We start from the raw sequence: 23414 nt of genomic DNA on the forward strand, positions 1-23414 counted from the left end.
GGCTCTCTCATTCTGAACACTCATATCTAGGAGTTTTTCCAGTTAACTTTTTTTTTTTTAATTTTTTTTTTAACGTTTTTTATTTATTTTTTTGGGACAGAGAGAGACAGAGCATGAACGGGGGAGGGGCAGAGAGAGAGGGAGACACAGAATCAGAAACAGGCTCCAGGCTCTGAGCCATCAGCCCAGAGCCCGACGCGGGGCTCGAACTCACGGACCGCGAGATGGTGACCTGGCTGAAATCGGACGCCCAACCGACTGCGCCACCCAGGCGCCCCTCCAGTTAACTTTTAAAAAAGAAATTTTTATTGCTGTTTTCCCTCTTTTCTTTCTTTTTGGAACTACTGTTAGTCAACTACATGATTGAGTCAGGTACATGATTGGTGCCCTGGTATTTTAATGTTTACTCTCCTATTATCTCTTCATTCCAGTTTCTAAGAGATATTCTTGATTTACTTTCTAACCTTTCTATTGATTTTAAGTATTTCAGATTTCATATTTTGAACATCTAAGAGTTTTTTCTGTTTTTTAAAAAAATTTCTTCACTTCTTTTTTAGATTTCATTCTAAGAGCATTCTGTTCTTTATTCAGCTCCTAAGAATATTAGTGATAACTTTTTAGAGTTCTCATCTGTTGTTTGTATTGTCTGTGTTTACTTGGAATTCCTTTTATGTTTGTATTGATGTCTGTATTTCTTCAAATGTCTGGTGGTCGGACTGTTAATTTATATTTAAGATAGAGGCACTAAACTGCATTAGAAAACTTTGTCCATGCAGTGGTGGGTTTCATTCCAAGAAAATAGGACCTCTGAGGTTTTTTTTGTTTTTGTTTTTGTTTTTTTCTTTGAAAGATTCCTGGATCAGTGTTTCAGGATCCTGGGATGGGGGGAAGTGTGCAAATATACTAGCTACTGGTCATTTTCCCTTCTGTTGGCACCTAGATTTTGGTGTTCTTTCTTTTGCTAAGTCAGTTATCATTCTTCATTTCCTTTTTGTCTTCACAAAACCATTCACCTGTGTTGCTGTCTGTTACTTTTTTCTCCATTTCTCTTGTCCTTATTAATTTATACCCTTTTTACTCATTTACTCATCATTTTAGTGCCATTTCCAAAGGGCACAGAGATAAATGTATTTATTCAATGTGCTAGATTTAACTATAAGTTGGTAGATATTTTAAAATACAGGCATATTTTATATTATTAGTTAGTATTTACAGTCATTATTTTAAAGAACTCTATAACAATTCTGCTGAATAAAGATACTATTTTAACTGTTCTTCTGTTATGACTTTAGGTTACTCTTGAATGAAAAAGCATCTTTCATAGCCATTAATGAATCAGACATTATATGAAAAATACAGATAGAAAGTTGTTTTTCTAAGCCTTGTTCATTGATTTTTAAATTTTAAATTTGTTTTATATAATATATAGTGTGTGTGTGTGTGTGTGTGAATGTATACACACACACACACACACAACTCTTGTCAGGATACAATTATGTAGTAAGAGCATCACACTGTTTCTCTTAGAAAGTAGTCTATTGTAGTAATTCTTTGAAAAAAAAGAATATTTGTTAATTGATACTTAACTGTACTGGTGTTTTGTGGTTTACTATTCTTCTATGTGAAAAGCATACAATTTAATAAATAGAGCTTTGAATAGATTTTATATCTACTAGTGTCTTAATTTGTTCATAAGTGCAGACTTTTTTGTGCACAACTGAATTTTGGACTTAGTATATTTTGCTTTCATAAAAATTAATTATAGTTGTATCTAGTAAAATGAATTAAAATGAATTTCGATTATATGTGTTTTTGGTATCTAAAAGCTTTTTTGTTAAGTTAAATTTTGTTTTTTATTTTTTATTTTTTTATTTTTTTTAATATATGAAATTTATTGTCAAATTGGTTTTCATACAACACCCAGTGCTCATCCCAAAAGATGCCCTTTTCAGTACCCATCACCTCCCCTCCCCTCCCTCCCACCCCCCATCAACCCTCAGTTTGTTCTCAGTTTTTAAGAGTCTCTTATGCTTTGGCTCTCTCCCACTCTAACCTCTTTTTTTTTTTTTTTCCTTCCCCTCCCCCATGGGTTCCTGTTAAGTTTCTCAGGAGCCACATAAGAGTGAAATCATATGGTATCTGTCTTTCTCTGTATGGCTTATTTCACTTATCATCACACTCTCCAGTTCCATCCACCTTGCTACAAAGGGCCATATTTCATTCTTTCTCATTGCCATGTAGTATTCCATTGTGTATATAAACCACAATTTCTTTATCCATTCATCAGTGGATGGACATTTAGGCTCTTTCCACAATTTGGCTATTGTTGAGAGTGCTGCTATAAACATTGGGGTACAAGTGCCCCTATGTATCAGTACTCCTGTATCCCTTGGGTAAATGCCTATCAGTGCTACTGCTGGGTCATAGGGTAGGTCTATTTTTAATTTTTTGAGGAACTTCCACACTGTTTTCCAGAGTGGCTGCACCAGTTTGCATTCCCACCAACAGTGCGAGAGGGTTCCCATTTCTCCACATCCTCTCCAGCATCTATAGTCTCCTGATTTGTTCATTTTGGCCACTCTGACTGGCGTGAGGTGATATCTGAGTGTGGTTTTGATTTGTATTTCCCTGATGAGGAGCGATGTTGAGCACATCTTTTCATGGGCCTGTTGGCCATCTGGATGTCTTCTTTAGAGAAGTGTCTATTCATGTTTTCTGCCCATTTCTTCACTGGATTATTTGTTTTTTGGGTATGGAGTTTGGTGAGCTCTTTATACATTTTGTATACTAGCCCTTTGTCTGATATGTCATTTGCAAATATCTTTTCCCATTCCGTTGGTTGCCTTTTAGTTTTGTTGATTGTTTCCTTTACTGTGCGGAAGTTTTTATCTTCATGAAATCCCAATAGTTCGTTTTTGCTTTTAATTCCCTTGCCTTTGGGGATGTGTCAAGTAAGAAATTGCTGTGGCTTAGGTCAGAGAGGTCTTTTCCTGCTTTCTCCTGTAGTGTTTTGATGGTTTCCTGTCTCACATTCAGGTCCTTTATCCATTTTGAGTTTATTTTTGTGAATGGTGTAAGAAAGTGGTCTAGTTTCATTCTTCTGCATGGTGCTGTCCAGTTCTCCCAGCACCGTTTGTTAAAGAGACTGTCTTTTTTCCATTGGATGTTCTTTCCTGCTTTGTCAAAGATGAGTTGGCCATACTTTTGTGGGTCTAGTTCTGGGGTTTCTATTCTATTCCATTGGTCTATGTGTCTGTTTTTGTGCAATACCATGCTGTCTTGATGATTACAGCTTTGTAGTGGAGGTTAAAGTCTGGGATTGTGATGCTTCCCGCTTTGGTCTTCTTCTTCAAAATTACTTTGGCTATTAGGGGCCTTTTGTGGTTCCATGTGAATTTTAGGATTGCTTGTTCTAGCTTTGAGAAGAATGCTGGTGCAATTTTGATTGGGATTGCATTGAATGTGTAGATAGCTTTGGGTAGTATTGACCTTTTAACAATATTTATTCTTCCAATCCATGAGCCCGGAATGTTTTTCCATTTCTTTATATCTTCTTCAGTTTCCTTCATAAGCTTTCTATAGTTTTCAGCATACAGATCTTGCACATCTTTGGTTAGATTTATTCCTAGGTATTTTATGGTTCTTGGTGCAGTTGTGAATGGGATCAGTTTCTTTATTTGTCTTTCTGTTGCTTCATTGTTAGTGTATAAGAATGCAACTGATTTCTGTACATTGATTTTGTATCCTGCTACTTTGCTGAATTCATGTGTCAGTTCTAGCAGACTTTTGGTGGAGTCTATCGGATTTTCCATGTATAATATCATGTCATCTGCAAAAAGTGAAAGCTTGACTTCATCTTTGCCAGTTTTGATGCCTTTGATTTCCTTTTGTTGTCTGATTGCTGATGCTAGCACTTCAACACTATGTTAAACAACAGCGGTGAGAGTGGACATCCCTGTTGTGTTCCTGATCTCAGAGGGGAAGCTCTCAGTTTTTCCCCATTGAGGATGATATTAGCTGTGGGCTTTTCATAAATGGCTTTTATGATGTGTAAGTATGTTCCTTCTATCCTGACTTTCTCGAGGGTTTTTATTAAGAAAGAATTTTGTCAAATGCTTTTTCTGCATCGATTGACAGGATCATATGGTTCTTATCTTTTCTTTTATTAATGTGATGTATCACATTGATTGATTTGCGAATGTTGAACCAGCCCTGCATCCCAGGAATGAATCCCACTTGATCATGGTGAATACTTCTTTTTCTAAGCTGTTGAATTCGATTTGCTAGTATCTTATTGAGAATTTTTGCATCAATATACATCAGGGATATTGGCCTGTAGTTCTCTTTTTTTACTGGGTCTCTGTCTGGTTTAGGAATCAAAGTAATACAGGCTTCATAGTTGAGTCTGGAAGTTTTCCTTCCCTTTCTATTTTTTGGAATAGCTTGAGAAGGATAGGTATTATCTCTGCTTTAAATGTCTGGTAGAATTCCCCAGGGAAGCCATCTGGTCCTGGACTCTTATTAGTTGGGAGATTTTTGATAACTGATTCAATTTCTTCGCTGGTTATGGGTCTGTTCAAGCTTTCTATTTCCTCCTGTTTGAGTTTTGACTTCCAAAAGTCAAAGTGTGGGTGTTTAGGAATTTGTCCATTTCTTCCAGGTTGTCCAGTTTGTTGGCATATAATTTTTCATAGTATTCCCTGATAATTGCTTGCATTCTGAGGGATTGGTTGTAATAACTAAAAGCTTTTTTACAATTGTTAAAATAGGCTTCCTGTTATTTGTATTACTGTTATTTTGAAATTTACCATCCTAATTGAACATCAGTTTCAAAGTAATTGATTAATTAAGTACATAATCCTATTGTATTATGTATTCACTTCAGTAATCGTTAAGAAATGATTGTATGTTTTGAAGGCTTTTGAAAATTAGTTTTCTTTTGCATTATGTTTTATTACAGTGGTTAAGTTTCATCCTATGAGTACTTTTGACACACTCATACCATGCATACCATGCTATAGGATTAAATAATTTTACTGCAGAGTTAAAATAGAAGTGTGTAATGAATAACTTTTATAATAGTACTTTGGGTTATTATTTTATACAGACAAGTAATAGATAACAGGTAGAATTTTACTGCTACCAGTAAGGAAAACATGCGTATAGTTTTTTTTCTGCCCACCAGGACTAAGCTGTTTGAAATAATGCAGATTTAATGTTTGTCATCTCTCTTTTCTTGATTCTAGATGATACATCCATATACATTTTTAAAGTTTTTTTTTTTTATTACAGTTACCTGCCATGGTTTGAAGTATATTACAAGCTTCTAAATACTCTGGCAGATTACTTGGCTAAGGAACTGGTAAGCTATGTTTTTTCCTTACTTTTTTTTTTAATGTGGTTAAATATACATAACATAAAGTTTACCATTTTAGCCATCTTTAAGTGTACAGTTCTGTGTCATTAAGCACATTCACATTATTCTGTGCAGCCATCAGCATCATCATCTCTAGAACTTTTCTGTCTTCCCAAACTGAACCTCTGCCCCATTGAACAATAACTTTCTTTCTCTGCCCCTGAGTCCCTGGCAGCAATCATTGTATTTTCTGTCTGCATGAATTTGACTGTGTTCCTCATGCAAGTAGAATCATACAGTATTTTTTCTTCTGTGACTGGCTTACTGGACTCAGCATGTTTTCTAGGTTCATCCATATTGTAGCATGTGTCAGAATTTCTTGCCTTTTTGTGGCTGAATAATATTTCATTATATGTACACACCACATTTTGTTGATCTGTTCATCTGGAGATGAACACTTGGGTTGCTTCCACCTTCTGGCTCTTGTGAACAGTGCTCTTAGGAACATGAGTATACAAATATCTGTGTGAGTTGCTGTATTCAGTTCTTTTGAATATATACCCAGAAGTAGAATGGCTGAATAATATGGTTAGCCTGTGTTTAATTTTTGAAGGACCGTCAAAACACTTTTCACATGGTGTTACCATTTTACATTCCCACCAGCAATGCACAAGGTTCTAATTTTCCTGCATTCTCCCAACACTTGCTATTTTCTGTTTTGTTTTTGTGTTATTGGAATATCATTTACACACAACCTTTTATTTCAGGTGTACATAATGAGTTTACGTTTATGTACATTGTGAAATAGCATCACAATAACTCTAAGTACCATCTGTTACTATACCGAGTTATAGATGTGTGTGTGTGTGTGTCTGTCTGTCTGTCTGTCTGTGATGGGAACTTTAAGATTTACTTTATTAGCATCTTTCAGATTTGCAGTACAATATTATTGATTATGATTACCATGCTATACATTATATGCCCTTGACTTATTTATTTTGTAAGTGGGAGTTTGTATCTGTTATTCTCTTCACTCATTTCACCCATCCCACCAACAACACTTTCCCCTCTAGCAACCATCAATTAAATTTGTTCTCATTATCTATGAGTTTTATTTTTTTGTCTCTTTGCTTTGTTTCTTAGATTCTGAATATGTCAAATCATATGTTATCTGTCTTTCCCTGTCAGATTAATTTCACTTAGCATAAGTGCCTTCAAGGTCCATTTATGTTGTCACAAATGGAGAGATTTTGTTCTTTTTTATGGCTGAATAGTATTCCATTGTGTGAGAGTGTGTGTGCTTGTGCGTGTGTGTGTGTGCATGTGCGTGCGTGCGTGCCTCTTTATCCATTTATCCACTGATGGACACTTAAGTTGTTTCCATATCTTGGCTATTGTAAATAATACTGCAATGAACATAGGAGTTCATATATCTTTTCAAATTAGTGTTCTTGTGTTCTTCAGATAAATACCCAGAGATGGAGTTGCTGGATCACAGTTCTATTTTTAATTTTTTGGGGAACCTCCAAACTGTTTTCCATAGTGGTTGCACCAGTTTACATTTCTATCAGTAGTGCACGAGGGTTCCCTTTTCTCCACGTCCTTACCTATGCTTGTTATTTCTTGTCCTTTTTGCAATAACTGTTATGACAGGTGTGAGGTGATAACTCATTGTGCTTTTTATTTGCATTTCCCTGATGATTAGTGATGTTGAGCATCTTTGCATGTACCTGTTGGCCATGTGTATGTATTCTTTGGAAAAATGTCTATTCAGATCTTCTGCCCATTTTTAAAATCATTGCTTATTTTTTTGTTATTGAGTTGTATGAGTTCTTTATATATTCTGGATATAAATCTTTATTGGATACATGATTTGCAAATATCTTCTATTCAGTATATTGCCTTTTTATTTTGTTGACAGTTTCCTTCACTGTGCTTCTAAGTTTGATGTAGTCTCATTTATTTTCTCCCTCCCTCCCTCCCTCCCTCCCTCCCTTCCTTCCTTCTTTCCTTCCTTCCTTCCTTCCTTCCTTCCTTCCTTCCTTCTTTCATTGCCACTGACTTTGGAGTCAGATCTGAAAAAATATCGTCAAAACCCAATGTCAAAGAGCTTACTGTGTTTGTTTTCTTCTAGGAGTTTTATAGTTTCTGCTCTTACATTCAAGTCTTTAACCAATTGTGAATTAATTTTTGTGTGTGGTATAAGATAGTGGTCTAATTTCATTCTTTTGCATATGACTGTCCACTTTTGCCAACACCATCTATTGAAGAGATTGTCCTTTATCATATTGTTGCCTTCTTTGTCATAAATTAGTTGACTATGTATTTGTGGGCTCTCTGTTGTGTTCCCCTGATTTTTGTGTCTAGTTTTTGGCCAGTAGCGTACTGTTTTGATTACTATATCTTGGTAATATAGTTTGAAATCTGGGGGCATGATGCCTTTAGCTGCATTGTTTTTTCTCAAGATTCCTTTGGCTATTTGGGATCTTTGTGTTCCATACAAATTTTAGGATTGTTTGTCTAATTCTGTAAAAAATGCCATTAGAATTTTGATAGAGATTATATTGACTCTTTAGATTGCTTGGGGGTAAAATGGACATTTTAATAGTGTTCTTTCAATCCACAAGATCAGACTATTCATTTGTGTCCTCTTCAGTTTCTTTCATCAGTGCCTTATAGTTTTTAATGTATAGATCTTACACCTCCTTGATTAAATTTATTCCTAGGTATTTTATTCTTTTGATGCAATTGTATATGTGATTGTTTCCTGATTTCTCTTTCTGATAGTTAATTGTTAGTATAGAAACACCACAGATTTTTGTATATTGATTTTGTATCCTGCAACTTTACTGAACTTGTTTATCACTTCTAAGAGCTTTTGTGGTGGCATCTTTAGTGTTTTTTATGTATGTATGTATATATCAAATCATGTCACCTGTAAGTAGTGACAGTTTTACTTTTTCCAGATTAGATGTCTTTTATTTCTTTTTTCTGCCTTGTTGCTCTAGCTAGGACTTTGAATACTTAGTTGAATAAAACTGGTGAAAGTGGGGATTCCTGTTTGTTCCTGATCTTGAAGGAAAAGCTTTCAGCTTTTCACTGTTGAGTATGATGTTACTTGTGGGTTTGTCATATATGGCCTCTATTATATTGAGGTACATTGTGTCTATACCCCTTTTGTTGAAAGTTTTTGTCACAAGTGGGTGTTGAATTTTGTCAAATGGCTTTTGTCTATCTGTTGAGATGATCACATGATTTTTATCCTTCATTTTGTTAATGTGGTCTATCACATTGCTTGATTTGCAGATGTTAAATCATCCTTGCATCCATAGAATAAATCCCACTTGATTATGGTGGATAGTCCCTTTAATGTACTGTTGAATTTTACTTGCTTATGTTTCGTTGAAGATTTTTGCATCTCTGTTTATCAAGGATGTTGCCTTGTAATTTTCTTTTTTGTGTTGTTTTTGACTGGTTTTAGCATCAGGGTAATGTTGATCTCATAAAACGAGTTTGGGAGCATTCCCTCCTTTTCAGTAACTTGGAAGAGTTTGAGGAGGATTGATATTAAATCCTCTTTGAATGTTTGGTGGAATTCACAAGTGCAACCATCTGGTCTTGGACTTATGTTCGTTGAGAATTTTTTGATTACTGATTCAGTCTGCTTACTAGTAATCAGTCTATTTAGATTTTCTATTTCTTCATGATTCAGTCTTGGAAGATTGTAACTTTCTAGGAATTTATCCATCTCTTCTGAGTTGTAAAATTTGTTGGCATATAATTATTTATAGTAGTCTCTTGTAATCATTTGTATATTTCTTTGTTATCAGTTTTATCTTCTTTGATATCTGATTTTATTTATTTGAGAACTCTCTTTTTGTTCCTTGTGAGTCTAGCTAAAGGTTTGTCAAATTTGTTTCTATTTTTAAAGAATCAATTCTTTGATCTTTTCCTTTGCCATTTTAGCCCCTATTTCATTTATTTGTGCTCTGATCTTTATTATTTCCTTCCTTTTACTAAACTGGGTCTTCATTTGTTCTAGTTTTTTTTTTTTGTTTTTTGTTTTTTTTAGATATTGTACTTGATGTTTTTCATGTTTCTTGAGGTAGGCCTACATCACTATAAATTTTAGAACTATTTTTCTGTATCCTATAAATTTTGGTGTGTTGTATTTTCATTTGTCTTAAGGTATGTTTTTTATTCTTTTTTTGATATCTTTGTTGAGCCATTGGTTGTTCAGTAGCATGTTGTTTAATCTCCACATATTTGTGATTTTTCCAGTTTTCTTCTTATAATTGATATCTAGCTTCTTACAATTGTGATTGGAAAATATGTTCGATACAGTTTCCATTTTCTTGAATTTATTGAGACTTGTTTTATAGCTTAACATACGATGTATCCTGGAGATTGTTTCATGTACATTTGAAAAGAATGTATATTCTGCTGTGTTGGGATGGAATGTTCTTTATATATACATATATAGTCCATCTTCCTGCTTGGATGATCTATTCTTTGATGTAACTGGAGTATTAACATCTCCTGCTATTATTGTATTGCTATCAATTTCTCCCTTTACAAATGTTATATCTTCTTGCTGGATTGACCCCTTTGTCACTGCATAATGCCCATCTTTATCTTTTATTAGATTCTTTGTTTAAGAGTCTATTTTGTTTGACATAAGTATAGCTACCACACTTTCTCTTGGTTTCCTTTGCATGACATATCTTTTTCTATTCCTTCACTTCTAGTCCAGTCTGTGTATGTTCTTACATATGATGTGAGTCTCTTGTAGGCATCACATAGATGGGCTAGTTTGTTTTTTAAATTACTTAGCCGCTTTATATCTCTTGAGTGGATAATTTAGTCCATTTACATTTCATTATGTATACTTATGAACTTGTTGCCATTTTATTTAATTATTTTATGGCTCTCTTATGGTTCTTTTCTTTTTCTATCTTCTCTTGCTTTCTTCCTTTTTGGTTTGATGGATTTATATAGCTGCATGCTTTGATTCCTTTCTCATTTTCTTTTGTGAATCTACTATAGGGTTTTGCTTTGCAGTTACCATGAGGCTTACATATAACAGCTTATATACATAATAGTCTAAGTTGACAGCAACTTAAGTTTGAATGCATTTTTACCCTCTCCCCATAAAAATATGTTTTATATTTTTCATATCAAGTTTAAATCTTTTTATTTTGTATATCCCATAACTAATTACTGCGGTTATAGTTATTTCTACTACTTTTGCCTTTTAACCTTCATACTAGCTTTAGAAGTATTTAACTACTACTTTTACTGTGTATTTAATTTACCAATCAGATTTTTATTCATATTTTTTTCTTATTAGTTATTACCCTTTCTATTCAACTTAAAGAAATCTCTTCAACATTTCTTATAGAGCCGTTGAGTGCTGATGAATTCCTTTAGCTTTTGTTTGTGTGGAAAGCTCTTTATCTCTCCTTCAATTTTGAATGATAAACTTGCAAGGTAAAGTATTTTTGGTTGCAAGTTTTAGTTTTTGTTTTTGCTTTTCCCCAGCACTTTGAATGTATCATGCCATCCCCTTTGGCCTGCAGAGTTTCTGCTGAGAAATCTGCTAATAGCGTTGTGGGGGTTCCTTTGCAACAAGTTGTTTTTCTCTTGCTGCTTTTAAGAATCTCTATCTCTTGATGTTTTAATTATGTTTATATCTCTTTAGGTTCATCTTGTTTGGAAGTCTCTGGGCTTCCTGGATCTGGATATCTGTTTTCTTTTGCAGGTTAGGGACATTTTCAGCTATATTTTTTCAAATAAGTTTTCTGCCCCCTTTTGTCTTTCTGGAACTCCTATAATGTGGATGTTATTCTGCTTGATATTGTCCACAGGTCTTGTAAGTCCTGGTCTTGTAGTGCACAGCTATCTTTACTTTTTAAAATTAGTTTTTCTTTTTGCTGATTTGTTTAGGTGAGTTCTACTGCCCTGTCTTCTAGATCACTGATTTCATCTGCTGTTGAACCCCACCAGGGCATTTTTCAGTTCAGTTATTGTATCTGTGATTTCTATTTGGCACTTTCTTGTTTCCATCTTGTTAAAGTTCTTGCTGTGTTCATCCATTCTTCTCCCAATTTCAGTGAGTGTCTTTATGACCATTACTTTGAAGTCTTTATCAGGTAAATTACTCATTGCCATTTCTTGTCAGTTTCTTTCTGATGTTTTATGTTGTTCTTTCATTTGGAGTATATTCTTTTCTCCTCATTTTGTTCAGCTTTCTATGTTAGTTTCTATGCATTAGGTTTAACAGCTATCTCTCTCATGCTAGAAAGAGTGACCTTGTGTAGATGAACCTTATCATTTAACCTTGCCCTAGCTCTTGGTTGTCTCTAGAACCTTTGTGATTGTCTAAGCAGCCTGATGTAGTATTGATAGGTCCTAGTTGTTGAGATAGTGCCACATTCTCTGAATATTCAAGAGGGAGAGATCTAATAGCTCCTAGTTTCAGGGTGATTGGAAGCTAGACCCTCAGGCAGCAGCTTTAAAGGTATGTAAATATATAATTTTGAGGGACAACAGTCCGAAAGCCTGCTTGTCTCCAGGGCCGTCAATCTGGTGGTGTACCCTTGGCGACAAGTGGCAAAAAGTGTTTCACACAAGTGTGTGGACTCCTTTCTGTGCGGTATCAGTGAGCTGCAGCAAGTCCAAGGGAGATTGCAAAGATGACGTCCCCTGGTCTATGTTCACTGAGAGTCCCATAGCCTGTAGATGTGTGGTAATCCTGGAGTGTGCCCTCAGTTGAAGCGCTGGGATAAGTAGATAGGAAGACTGGGAGTGTGTTTTCTTCTGCTGTCTATACAGTGCCCTGGGGGTGGTAGCCTGCCAAGAACCATCTCTTCTATGGTTTCAGACCTGTGGTGCCCAGAAACACAATTCTTCCTGGCCAGGTGCTCAAGGGGCATCCTCTATATAGGCTGTGCTTTCCCACTGGCTCTGGTGGGGCTGCAAGGATGGGGAAGGGCAGGAGGTGCCCACCAGCACGAGAAAGATAGAGGGAGAATGCAAAAATGACACCCACCAGCACCTCCATCCCAGCAGAGAGTTTGAATACGCTCCTCCCCCTCTGGCAGATGCTTTAAGAATAACAAATGAATCTCCTTCATGTATGTCTAGGTGCTCTTTATACTGCTACTTTTATGCTTGGTCCTGAGGCAGATGAATCTGTGTACAAGTTCTTTAAGAGTAGAATCTCCATGGGCTCCTGGGTGGCTCAAGTCTCTGACTCTTGATTTCAGTTCAGGTCATGATCTCACCTTCAGTGAGTTTGAGCCCCTTATAGGGGCTCGGAGTCTCTTGAGATTCTCAATCCCAACCCCCCGCCCCTCCCCCCCCCCACTCACTCACTCACTCTTTCTCAAAATAAATAAGTAAATATAAAAAGAAAGTAGATTCTCCATTCTCTACAACTTTTTTTTTTTTTTAGTATCATTTATTCAAGTTGGCTAACATACAGTGTACATGATTTGCTCTTGGTTTTGGGGGTAGATTCCCATGATTCATTGCTCCTACAACTTTTTTTTTAACATTTATTTATTTTTGAGAGAGAGAGAATGTGTGAATGGGGAGGGGCAGAGAGAGAGGGAGCCACAGAATCCGAAGCAGGCTCCAGGCTCCGAGCTGTCAGCACAGAGCCCGATGTGGGGCTCGAACCCCAAAACTGTGACATCATGACCTGAGCCAAAGTTGGACGCTTAACCAACTGAATAATTTACTTTTAGAAACTCTTACTGTTAAATTGATACTTATGTACCTATAATATGTCCTTCTTTATGAGACCGTTGGTAATACTGGAATATATAAAAGAAAATATTGTGAGCAAATTCATATAATTTTAGTGTTCTGAGAAGAGGGAGCAGGAGAGACTGTATCTGTATTCCTTAATAGAGGAAAATACATTGTAGGTTCACAGAAGTAAAGCAGAATAAATCTATAACTGTTATATTTTTTCTTTTTCTTTTTAACCCAATGCCACAGGCTTTGTAGGTTGATATTTAGATTTTATAATTGAAGTTACCCTTACCTGATCAGCATCAGGCAAGTTTAAGGTAATTTTGAAAGCTAGACTTTAAAAAAACTTCATTAGCCATAGGAATTTTGTTTAGACAGGGATTAATATTATCCAGAATATTTTGTGGATATATTTCATTGTTTAAATGGTCAAGAGATAAATTCTATAGTGTCTTCTCTTAAAGTCATTCTAAAGAGAATTCTAATAGGCAGTTTTGTATGTACACTTTACAAACACGAAATCAGAATTATTAAGTTTTGGTAGTTATATGATAAATTGTGTGAAGTTATGTGTCTCATATCCAAATTCCTTAAAATTAATTATTACCTATTTTGAATAATTGCCATTTCCTTTGGTATATTGCCCCCACATACACATTTTAAGAGAGAATAAAAAACATGTATATAAAAACTACCTTCATATATGTCTTCCTGGGTTTATATGTATAATGCAGAAAAAGCGAATGTGCATATCAAAGTGCATTGTTATTGTGTACATCCTACAGGGTGGATGTGTCATATATATATATTTTTAATGCCATTTATTGTGAGTCAAGTAGTGACTGACTGGTAGCTGTTCAGAAAAGACCTATTTAGAGTAACCTGTACATTGTATCTTAGTACAGTGATCATGCTACATTGTATCTGTTCCTTAAAAATTAGGTTTAAGATTTTAAAATTAAAATGGAAAATGGAAGCATTCAGTAATCTGGTAAAAAGTTATATTGCCATTTTTATTCAATCCCATTTTGCTTGGATTTAATGATTTAAATGATTTCCTCTATAGATAGCATCAGTATATTTTATAATAATGAAGTTTTGCCAAATACAGATTTATACTAATTAGAGATATTGCTAGTATTCTTTATGGATAAATATATTTGGTTATCTTTTCCATATTTATTAATTTAAATATTTAAATTTCAGTTATTTGAAACATTCTTGTGGAAAGCAGTTGTGTAAAACATGTCTAATATGAGAAGGCACAGTGCATGATTTTCTCCAGTAGTTTTAATTATATTTGCTTAGTATGTATTTCACTTATAAATTGTACTTTTAAATTTTACTCTAGGAGAATGATTTGAATGAAACTCTCAAATCACTCTATAACCACCCAGTACCAAAAGCAAACACTCCTGTCAATTTGAGTGTGGTAAGTATTTAGCTATTAATTGATTTTTTTTGAGTCCTAGCAGGTTCATTTAGGAACACATTGTGCCTTTAAGAAACTCTGCTACCTGGGAACTTTAATTGTAGTAATGACATTACTATGGTGATATTGGGACTTTTCGATATGTTCCAGCTATCATAATATATGTTGGATGTGTATTTTTGTAGTTGTTAAATCACAGATATTTAAAAACTATACACTAAAAGTAATCTGTGAGGAACATTGATTTTTGGGTGAAATCTATCCATAATAGGAAATACACACACACACACACACACACACACACATATTCACAATACCCCGCATAAAATGAAAACGGTATATAAATGAGTATTGCCACTATGCTCTATAACTAACCCTATGATAAAAATACTGGGTGAAGAGTTTCTTCTTATTTCCCTACACTGCAACCCATCTTCTAGTATAATCAGCAAACACTGAAAATGTGATTGAAGTTTGTCAAACAGGAAGCCAGTGGTGGTATAGAGTATTTACTACTGAAACTTTTAATGATCACACTACTATTTGGGGAGATTTTGTAAATGGTCAAAGTTAATTATCACAAATGTGGATATTTTCATTAATATTTGGGATCCAAATAAAGTGTTAAAATTAATTTATATTCCTTTTAGTTCTTCCAATATGATAAACAGTGTGATTTTTAAGGAAGAAAAAAATACATAATGATGCAAGAAAAATTGAAAGGAAAAGTAAATTGAAGTATGTATAAACAAATTCATAGGTCATGTGCTTTTTTGCACAATAAAGAAACTGTTATTTTCATTTTATTCCTTATTTGGTAATAACTTTCTTCTTGACTAAATTTTTCCTGTAATTTTGTTTAACAGTAGTATTCTCTGACATTATTCTGTTCTATTTTTAGTCACCACCATAGTTCAGATGCTTAGTACTTTAAATACTTCTTAGTCTAGAGTCTCTCTTTCTAGTCCTTTGTACAAAAGTCTGTCAGATTAAACTTCCTTCAGCTATATAAAGTTTCCTGCTGAAAACCTAAAAGCTTCCCATTTTCTATAGAATTTGTCCAAACTTCTGCCGGGTTGTCAGAACCACCCACTTCTTGGCCTCAGTCTACCTTTTCATTTTTGTCTTACTTTTTGTTTTTTTGTTTTTTGTTTTTTTTTCTAAATCGATTTTCTTCTCTGGTCACATTGTTCTGTTCATCTTCTCAAATGAACCTCGTGATTTCTCACTTGTACACCTCCCTTTTTCACTAAAGCCTCTTTGTAGATTATCCATCTTTAGTCTAGAACTAGCCACTTCCCACCTTTGTGAAACTTTCCTTTGCTGTTAACAGCTGAAAGTATTCTTTTTCCCCTGTGATCTCCACACCTTTATGTCTGCACCCTCTTTCCTCGCTCACCGCCAAAGTGGAATTGTTTAGTAGTCATTTGGAGATTGGGGGCTGGAAAGCTAAGGATAACCTGGAATTTTTAACCCAGATATGAGAGTCAGGTGCAGAGATAGTTGTAGAAATCCTTGGGCTATTCAAAGGATAGACTATAGAGAGAATAGAGCACAGGCTCAGGTCTAATTGCCCAAATAGACTGTATGGAAGAAGAAAGCAGATTGAGTGAAAGAACGAGAGAAAGCTAAGGAGAAACTCAGATTTCTAGGTCACTGAAGCCAAAGGAATACAAGATGTGTGGCTAGTGGGAATGAAGTAGAAAGGCCAAAGAAAAATACCAAGAAAAAAGAAAAGCTCCGAATTACCAAAAATAAGTGTCATTATTTGAAGGAGTTATATTTATAAAATGATTCTAACACTTTGTTAAGGGGTTAAGGAAATGTAGGTTCTAAGATAATAGAGGCAGCTATTTTAGAGCATTAATGAGAGATTTTAAAAATGAACTCTTTAAATTTGAGTATCATTTGTTTAGGAGTAAATATCTTATGAAAATACATTTCAAAAATACTGGATATCGAAACACTTCACCTTTTTTGGTAAGAATCGTAAATCCAAAAACTACTAGGCCTCTGAAACCTAAGAATAGAAGATACTGGTTTAAGTCCTGGTTACTAAATGTATGATGTTAAGCAAAAAAGTTGAAACTTTTTGAGGATTCTTTTTCTTCATTTGAGAAATCAAATGAGTCCATTTTTGAGAAAGTTGTTTGGGGATTTACATGAAATGACATATCTAGATACCATGAAAAGCTATACAAATATTACTTATTAGTGAATTGAAGTTTTATTTCATATGGAGAAGATATTTTATATTGTGGCTGAAATAATCTTTTTAGGGAACTTGAGTGTGTCCTATTCTATGCATGACAGTTATTTCTGTAATTTAAGCCTTCTTGTAAGCTTTTGAATCGGTAGTCTAGGGTAGCTTTAAAATCTTGTATACCTTTTCTCAATACAATATCTAAAGAACTGCAAAATCAGCTGGTTGATAGAATATTGCCTCAAATTCAGGTAAAGTCCATTTAGTAATTTCATTTGATTTCAACAACAGATTACTGACGTACCAGGTCCAGTGAGTGCTATGCTCTTCATCAGTGGCAAAATTGGGGTTAAAAACACTGGTCTTCAGCTACTAGTAGCGGTTTTTGTTTTATGATGCCCGATTAAAATTGATCATCCTGAGAATTTTTGTTCCTTCACAAAGTAGAAAGAAAATTTTGTTTGTTTGTACAATTTCTGATAGAAAAATGTGAAAAGTCTTGGGAAACTGCTATACTTTCTTACAATTTCATGTTTCGTGAATGCTCCAGCACATGAATTTTTCAAGACTTGACACTGTAACCCCTAGAAAATCACTGAGATTGAAGGAAAAGTTAATACTTCATGTAAATTTTTATTTTTATGTTTCAAAATAACTAAATATCTACAGGATTTTCTACTCTCAGTTGAGAATGAAAATACTTCTTTAAGATTTTTCTAGCATAAAATGAGCAAAGCAGCATTTAAAATAACATTTATAATTAGTGTTACTTTCAGTGGATAGTGTGGCTACATGGGTTTGTCTCAAATACACAGCAAATTGTGTAAACTTCCCCCCATGAAAGTAAAATATTCATTTTTTCTCTCATATATTATAAGAACCAAGAGATATTTATTGCCAGTGAGCAAGTTCTGAAAGATCAGCCCTTCCTAGTACCGGTGAGTTAAAAGGACAATGGGTTCTAAAAATCACTATTAAATTGAGACAATAATGACTTCTTTCACTGTGTTTTTAAGATGCACTCCAGTCCTTTGAAAAATGGTTAATTTGACTCATTTAAGAAAATTAATCATTTGGAGCATATTTTCTGTTTATACTATCTTTTAAAGCATAGTTTTATGAAATGCAGAACTATTAAAAAGCCCTCTAAATAAAAGTAGTTTATAATAAAGACCAAATGTATGCATATTCTCCATTGTCAGTAGTAGTAATGTTACAGTGCATTCACAGCATGAGATTTCTGTCACATTTTTGTCACAGGGTCTCAGGAGACCTTGTGATTTATCTCATATTGCTCTTCTACCCTGGAAAATTATACATTATGACTATGCTAACTAGCCTGTTCTGACTAGTTCAACTGTGCCCAATATTGGCCAGAATGTTTCTTTTCCAATCTTTAACTATAAAATGGCATTAAATATGTCCTTATATGATTAAGGTAGTAAAACAGTTTTGGAGATTAATATGAACAGAAAATAAAACAACTTTGGTGATTCAGTTGTGCTGATTTTGGGTGGTAAAATTTGGGAACATTCTGGGGAACATGAAGAAATATACAATATGCTTTTCATATAAGTCGATCTATGAACTGTTGTATTGCTTTAATACAGAAGCTAATTACTGTTTGTTTAGTAGGTGTATGAGGCTCATATTTTGAGATAATCACATTAAAATTTTTTTAATGTTTAAAAATTATATTCTATTACTGCTTTCTAAATAAGATAGTATTTCTAAATAATATAGTAGCTGTAATATAGTAGCTGATATGTACGAGAGAAATTTGTTGTGATTTATCATAGAAACTCAGCAATCTTAATAGATTTTGATTTATTCTTGTGTAAGCAAACCTCATTATTTTCCACTGTCTCTAAATGTGTGTGTGTGTGTGTGTGTGTGTGTGTGTGTGTGTGTGTATACATTTTTGTCTTGGTAAATTTTTTCCAGGATTATTTCAATTTTGAAATTAAATAATTTTAATGAACACTTAATTCTTTGTATGAGAAAGTTACTGCTCAGTCTCATAGACCTGCTGTCTTATTTAAGAATCTCTCAAATTCAGTAAATCCTGAATGTTAATCCTCGATGTTTATTAATTTAGTTGATATTTTTTGTTATTTTTTCTTATATGTAATGCTACCGAATTTTAATTCTGCTTTTCTTATGTGATTTATTTCTGTTTATTAGCATTCCTACTTCATTGCCCCAGATGTAACTGGACTCCCAACAATTCCTGAGAGTGTAAGTTTTCTGTTTTCTATGTTTTTTTTGCTACTCATATTATGAATTTTATTTTGGCCTCGCCGTTTAAGAATTTCTATATAGAGAAAATAATATGTTGTAACCCTCCATTTTTTATTAGAAATAATGAAGGAATAAGGAATAATGGTGTTATCTCTGTTTTATCTTTATTGTGTCTGCTACTTTACTTCCTAAATATTTGGTTGTAGGTAAGGAAATTTTTATCAGAAAAACTGTTTCTACCATTGAGATAGTTTGGTAGGATCATATGTAATCAGTGAGGTCCTGAGACTGCGCCCCCCCTGGATCATGTAGAAGAAATATCTCAGATGATCTTACTTGGGTGGAGGGGGATGAATACTGGCAATGGGAAATATTTTCACACACATGGTTTCTTTAGTGACCTGACTGTAGCAGTTTAGATTACTTGTATGATTCTATGAAAATCTTACTGTCCTGGGCTTGGTTTCTTGATTTTAATTTAAGTGATACATATTTTGTAGGTCTTGAGGAGTACTATAAGAAATTATTGCTAAATTTTACATTTTAATTAGAGTCCTAATTGTAGCCATGTTAGAAATACTTCCAGTGTTTTAGTAGTTATTACAAATTAATCTTCTGTAGAAAGATTTACATGGCAGGTAGAAGTGATAAAGACGCTTTTGGTTGCTGTGTGAAAAGGAAATTTTCTCTTATGTAATTTTTTTCAACTTCCCTTGGAAAGATACAGTGAATCAGTGGAAATAATTCTATGAACAGTAAAAGATACATCAAAAACAGGAAAAAACATTCCAGAAATATTTATTATTTTTTTTAGAACTCTATTGTTCTTCCCAAAATGTTTTCAGACCTACTAAGTGTTTGGTTTCCAAAAGTACATGGGTTATGAGTGAGTGGAATCTAGGAAGACAGTTGTGAATTTTCCAATATCAAACCAAGACTGTCAGTGGTATTTTTAGTACAGATGCGTCCAGATAAGTCCTGTGAAAAGATTAGATGAAGCTGTTTGGAATGTGGGCCTGAAATAGATTATCAACACAGTATTCTGTGTTGAGAAATATTTTTCAATCTAGAAATTACATTCTTTGATATTATAGGAAAAATACTAATGTTAAATGCCATAAAAGTAATTTTGTATATGAAGAGTTGAATTGGAAGGTAAGGTAGTCTTCAAATACACAACACAAGAAATGAATTTCTCCCCACTAAATTCAGCATCACTCACTGATATTATAGTTTTTGTTAGGTACCCTGCCATTACTAGTTGGTCCTGGTAGAATTTCTGCCTTTTGGAAATTGAAGAAAATTAGATTTCTTGTTTCCTTGCCCAACTAAAAAATTTTAGGCCTTCTAAGTCATAGTCTACCTGGTACTATGGTTTCAGTTGATTATCATATCTTATTCAGTCTCTTCATTACTTTATAACTTTCTGATATGCTTAAGTTTGAGTACAGAAAGTTAAAAATAAGAAAGAGTGGATCTGGATGTCAAAGTTAATGTAGATTAGCCCAATTTTGTTTGTATGTGGGGGAAATAATATGAAGTGTTATATCAAGGAATCAAATTAGGCTAACCCCCAAATTAATTTGGTTATGGTGGAATAGAGCAGGTCTGACATGGAATATAAAGGAATTTTCCTTAATAAAGGACCAAAGATCTGCTTTATGAGTCCATCTCATCCTCTGGGTTCCTTGTACGTAGTACATAGTATCACGCAATGATGCCGTCTGCTGAGTGATTGGCAAACATAAAAAGACTCAAATGTATTTTCTGGAACAGCAGTTCTCAAAGTTCAGTGTATATAAGAATTATCAGGAATACCTTTTTAAAAAACAGATTCTTGGAGCCATACTCTGAAGATTAAAATTCAGCAGGTTTACAATTGGAGCCCAGGAAATGGGCTTCTTTTATAAGTACTTGGGGAGAGAGAGTGGAAAATGTGTGATCCTCTGACTGCCCTCTGAGAAGCATTTCCCTGGGGTAGGATTATGTTTCAAATAATAATAGAATGTTACGTGCTTCGTGTGGCAGCAGGATAGTATCACATTTAATTATTTTAATGAATACCATTTTTAATAACAACGTTCTTTGAACCTTAAGACTTGTTGGTAAATGTATAAAATATTTTCCTTCATAATCACCATGAGCTATAACTTACACAATCACTCTTCACTTGTACAGAGAAATCTTACAGAATATTTTGTTGCCGTGGATGTGAATAATATGCTGCAACTATACGCCAGCATGTTGCATGAGAGGCGCGTCATTATTACCTCTAGCAAATTAAGCACTGTAAGTACTTCACACTTCTCCTTTTAAGTGGAACGTGTTGAGCATTTCACAAAAAGACCTACGAACCTCTGCAGACTTAGAAATGTCCTATGTGTATTAACAAGACAATATCTACATACTTTTTTGATATATGGTTTTAATCTGGCTCTTGAAGTACAAAAGTCTGATTTATAGAAGGCCTTCTCAGATGCATTAAGTCAGGTTAATTATTTTTTCTTATCAGGAGATGAGAGTTGTTTTTTTTTTCTTTTTAACTCTCCAGAGTTCATTTTAGTGCCTTCTACCATATAAAGAATTCTTAAGAGCTATTATGAGATCTTTATTATTCACTTGTGGCTTTTTCCATTGGAACTACTTGAAAGAAATCAAGGGGCCATGATAATAGCTGCTATCCTAACCTGGTAATAGGTAGATTCATCTTTGTTGCCAAGTAGTGGTTTGGGAGTAGATTCTATAATAGTTCTCATTTGGAGGAGCTCTTCAGGCTGATAATAACTTAAAAGTCAGAGTACCATTCTGTTTTTTTTTAATCACAGGTTTTATGCTACTCACTGAAATGTTCTTTTGGAAGGTCTTCACTATTGTGGTAAAGGCAGTGAGAATAAGAGTTTTCTTGGGTCAGAGAAGAATATTCAAAAGTATCTTGCTAGGTGTCCTAACTTTTTTCTACAAAGTATTAAAATTGTAATATTTTTACTAAAAATTTTTAATGTAAATATAATTTTGAGTAATGAACAAGATATTTATTAAAAACATTTAGTGTTGCATGACTTTGCTTCCTTACAAATTTGGTTAATTGATAAGAATAAGATAATGTTTTTATGTTTTGCTCTCCCATAGTAAAAATAAAAAACTTCATTCTGTAAAGTTTTAGTACATTCGAAGCAGTTTTAGGAGTTCTCTAAGATATCTATGTAGTATTCAACAATGAAAAGATGTATGTTTAGAGAGACTAAATGGTCATGTGAAGGCCAAATAGCTCATTAGAGACACGTAGAGTGAAGCTGAGTGTCCTGGTCTGGTTTATTTCCATTACTCGTTATTTGAAAAAATACAGTTTTGAGATTTTGAATTACAATGTTGATATACCCACTTTTCCAAAAAAATTGAAAATACATTGTTTTACATATTGAAAAACACATTGTGTACATTTAAAGGCGTAAGTATGGAGACATGATGTAGTACAGTCAGAGAACAAGCACAAGTCCTGACAGGTCATTTGCATTTTCTTAAAATGATATTGAGAAATGTAATCTGAATCATTTGGGACTTTTTATATATTTGCTTTTCTATTTTTAATTTACCGTTAAGGTAAAACCATTTTTCCTTCTCCCTGTTCTCTTCCTCCTTATTTTTTAAACATGATTTTTTCAAGGTTATAAATAATATTTCTATATGGATATTGTCCTGAAGATTACAAAGATTGTGCAAACTGTCTCCGAGGCCTAGGAACTAATTCTTGTCATGAAACCTGCTATATGGTAGGCACTTTGTAGGCACTAAGGATTCAGTAGTAAGCAAAGTCCAAACACTCTTGGAACGTATATTGAACAGATGAAACAGAATTGAATGAAAATAGCTGTTGTGTCTTATTATGATGAATACCAAGGGATAAATGATAAGGAGAGTGTGTGTACAGGTTGAAAGGTGAGGGGCAGGCCTCAGTTTTATATAGGGTGGTCATGGAAAGCTTCTTAATGAGGTAATATTGAGCAGAGATCTAAATGAAGTGCAGGAGTGAGCTATGCGAATGAACATATACGCTTCCCTATTTACAAAAACATTTGAAATAAATCTGAGTATATGATTACTATACAATAGTGGTGTTACTCTTTATTGCAATTTATAAACACATCTTAATAACTGGATAACTTCTCTGTGACTATTTCTTCACATGTAAACTGGGAGAATGGTAGTAATAGTTATAATCTCATAGGTTGTTGTAAAGATTGAGATATCTCTATATCTGTATAGCTATATAAACACATGTGTATATATACACACATGTGTATATATACACATATGTGTAATGCTGAGAATTGTATTTGCATAACATTCAATGTTGATTCAATGATTATTAGCTATGATTTTATAACGGACTAGTTCTGCAGTTTAGAGTAAAAATTAACATG

The 23414-nt window shown here is 34.0% G+C and overlaps 1 protein-coding gene across 2 annotated transcripts in view; it reads left to right on the forward strand.

Annotated features, from left to right (window-relative positions):
* DENND1B (DENN domain containing 1B) overlaps positions 1-23414 on the forward strand; it is a 270041-nt gene that overhangs the window by 123726 nt on the left and 122901 nt on the right. Inside the window, exons 6-10 of one of the 2 annotated variants that reach the window (XM_040463561.1) lie at positions 5293-5362; positions 14469-14549; positions 17631-17690; positions 18937-18990; positions 21172-21282. In XM_040463561.1, coding sequence (XP_040319495.1) covers positions 5293-5362; positions 14469-14549; positions 17631-17690; positions 18937-18990; positions 21172-21282 — 376 coding nt within the window. The remainder of the gene's footprint in view (positions 1-5292; positions 5363-14468; positions 14550-17630; positions 17691-18936; positions 18991-21171; positions 21283-23414) is intronic. The other variant, XM_040463562.1, reaches the window with a different exon arrangement.

The sequence above is a fragment of the Herpailurus yagouaroundi genome, unplaced genomic scaffold, assembly GCF_014898765.1.
Source record: "Herpailurus yagouaroundi ecotype Mexico unplaced genomic scaffold, PumYag 403, whole genome shotgun sequence".
NCBI lineage: Eukaryota > Metazoa > Chordata > Mammalia > Carnivora > Felidae > Herpailurus > Herpailurus yagouaroundi.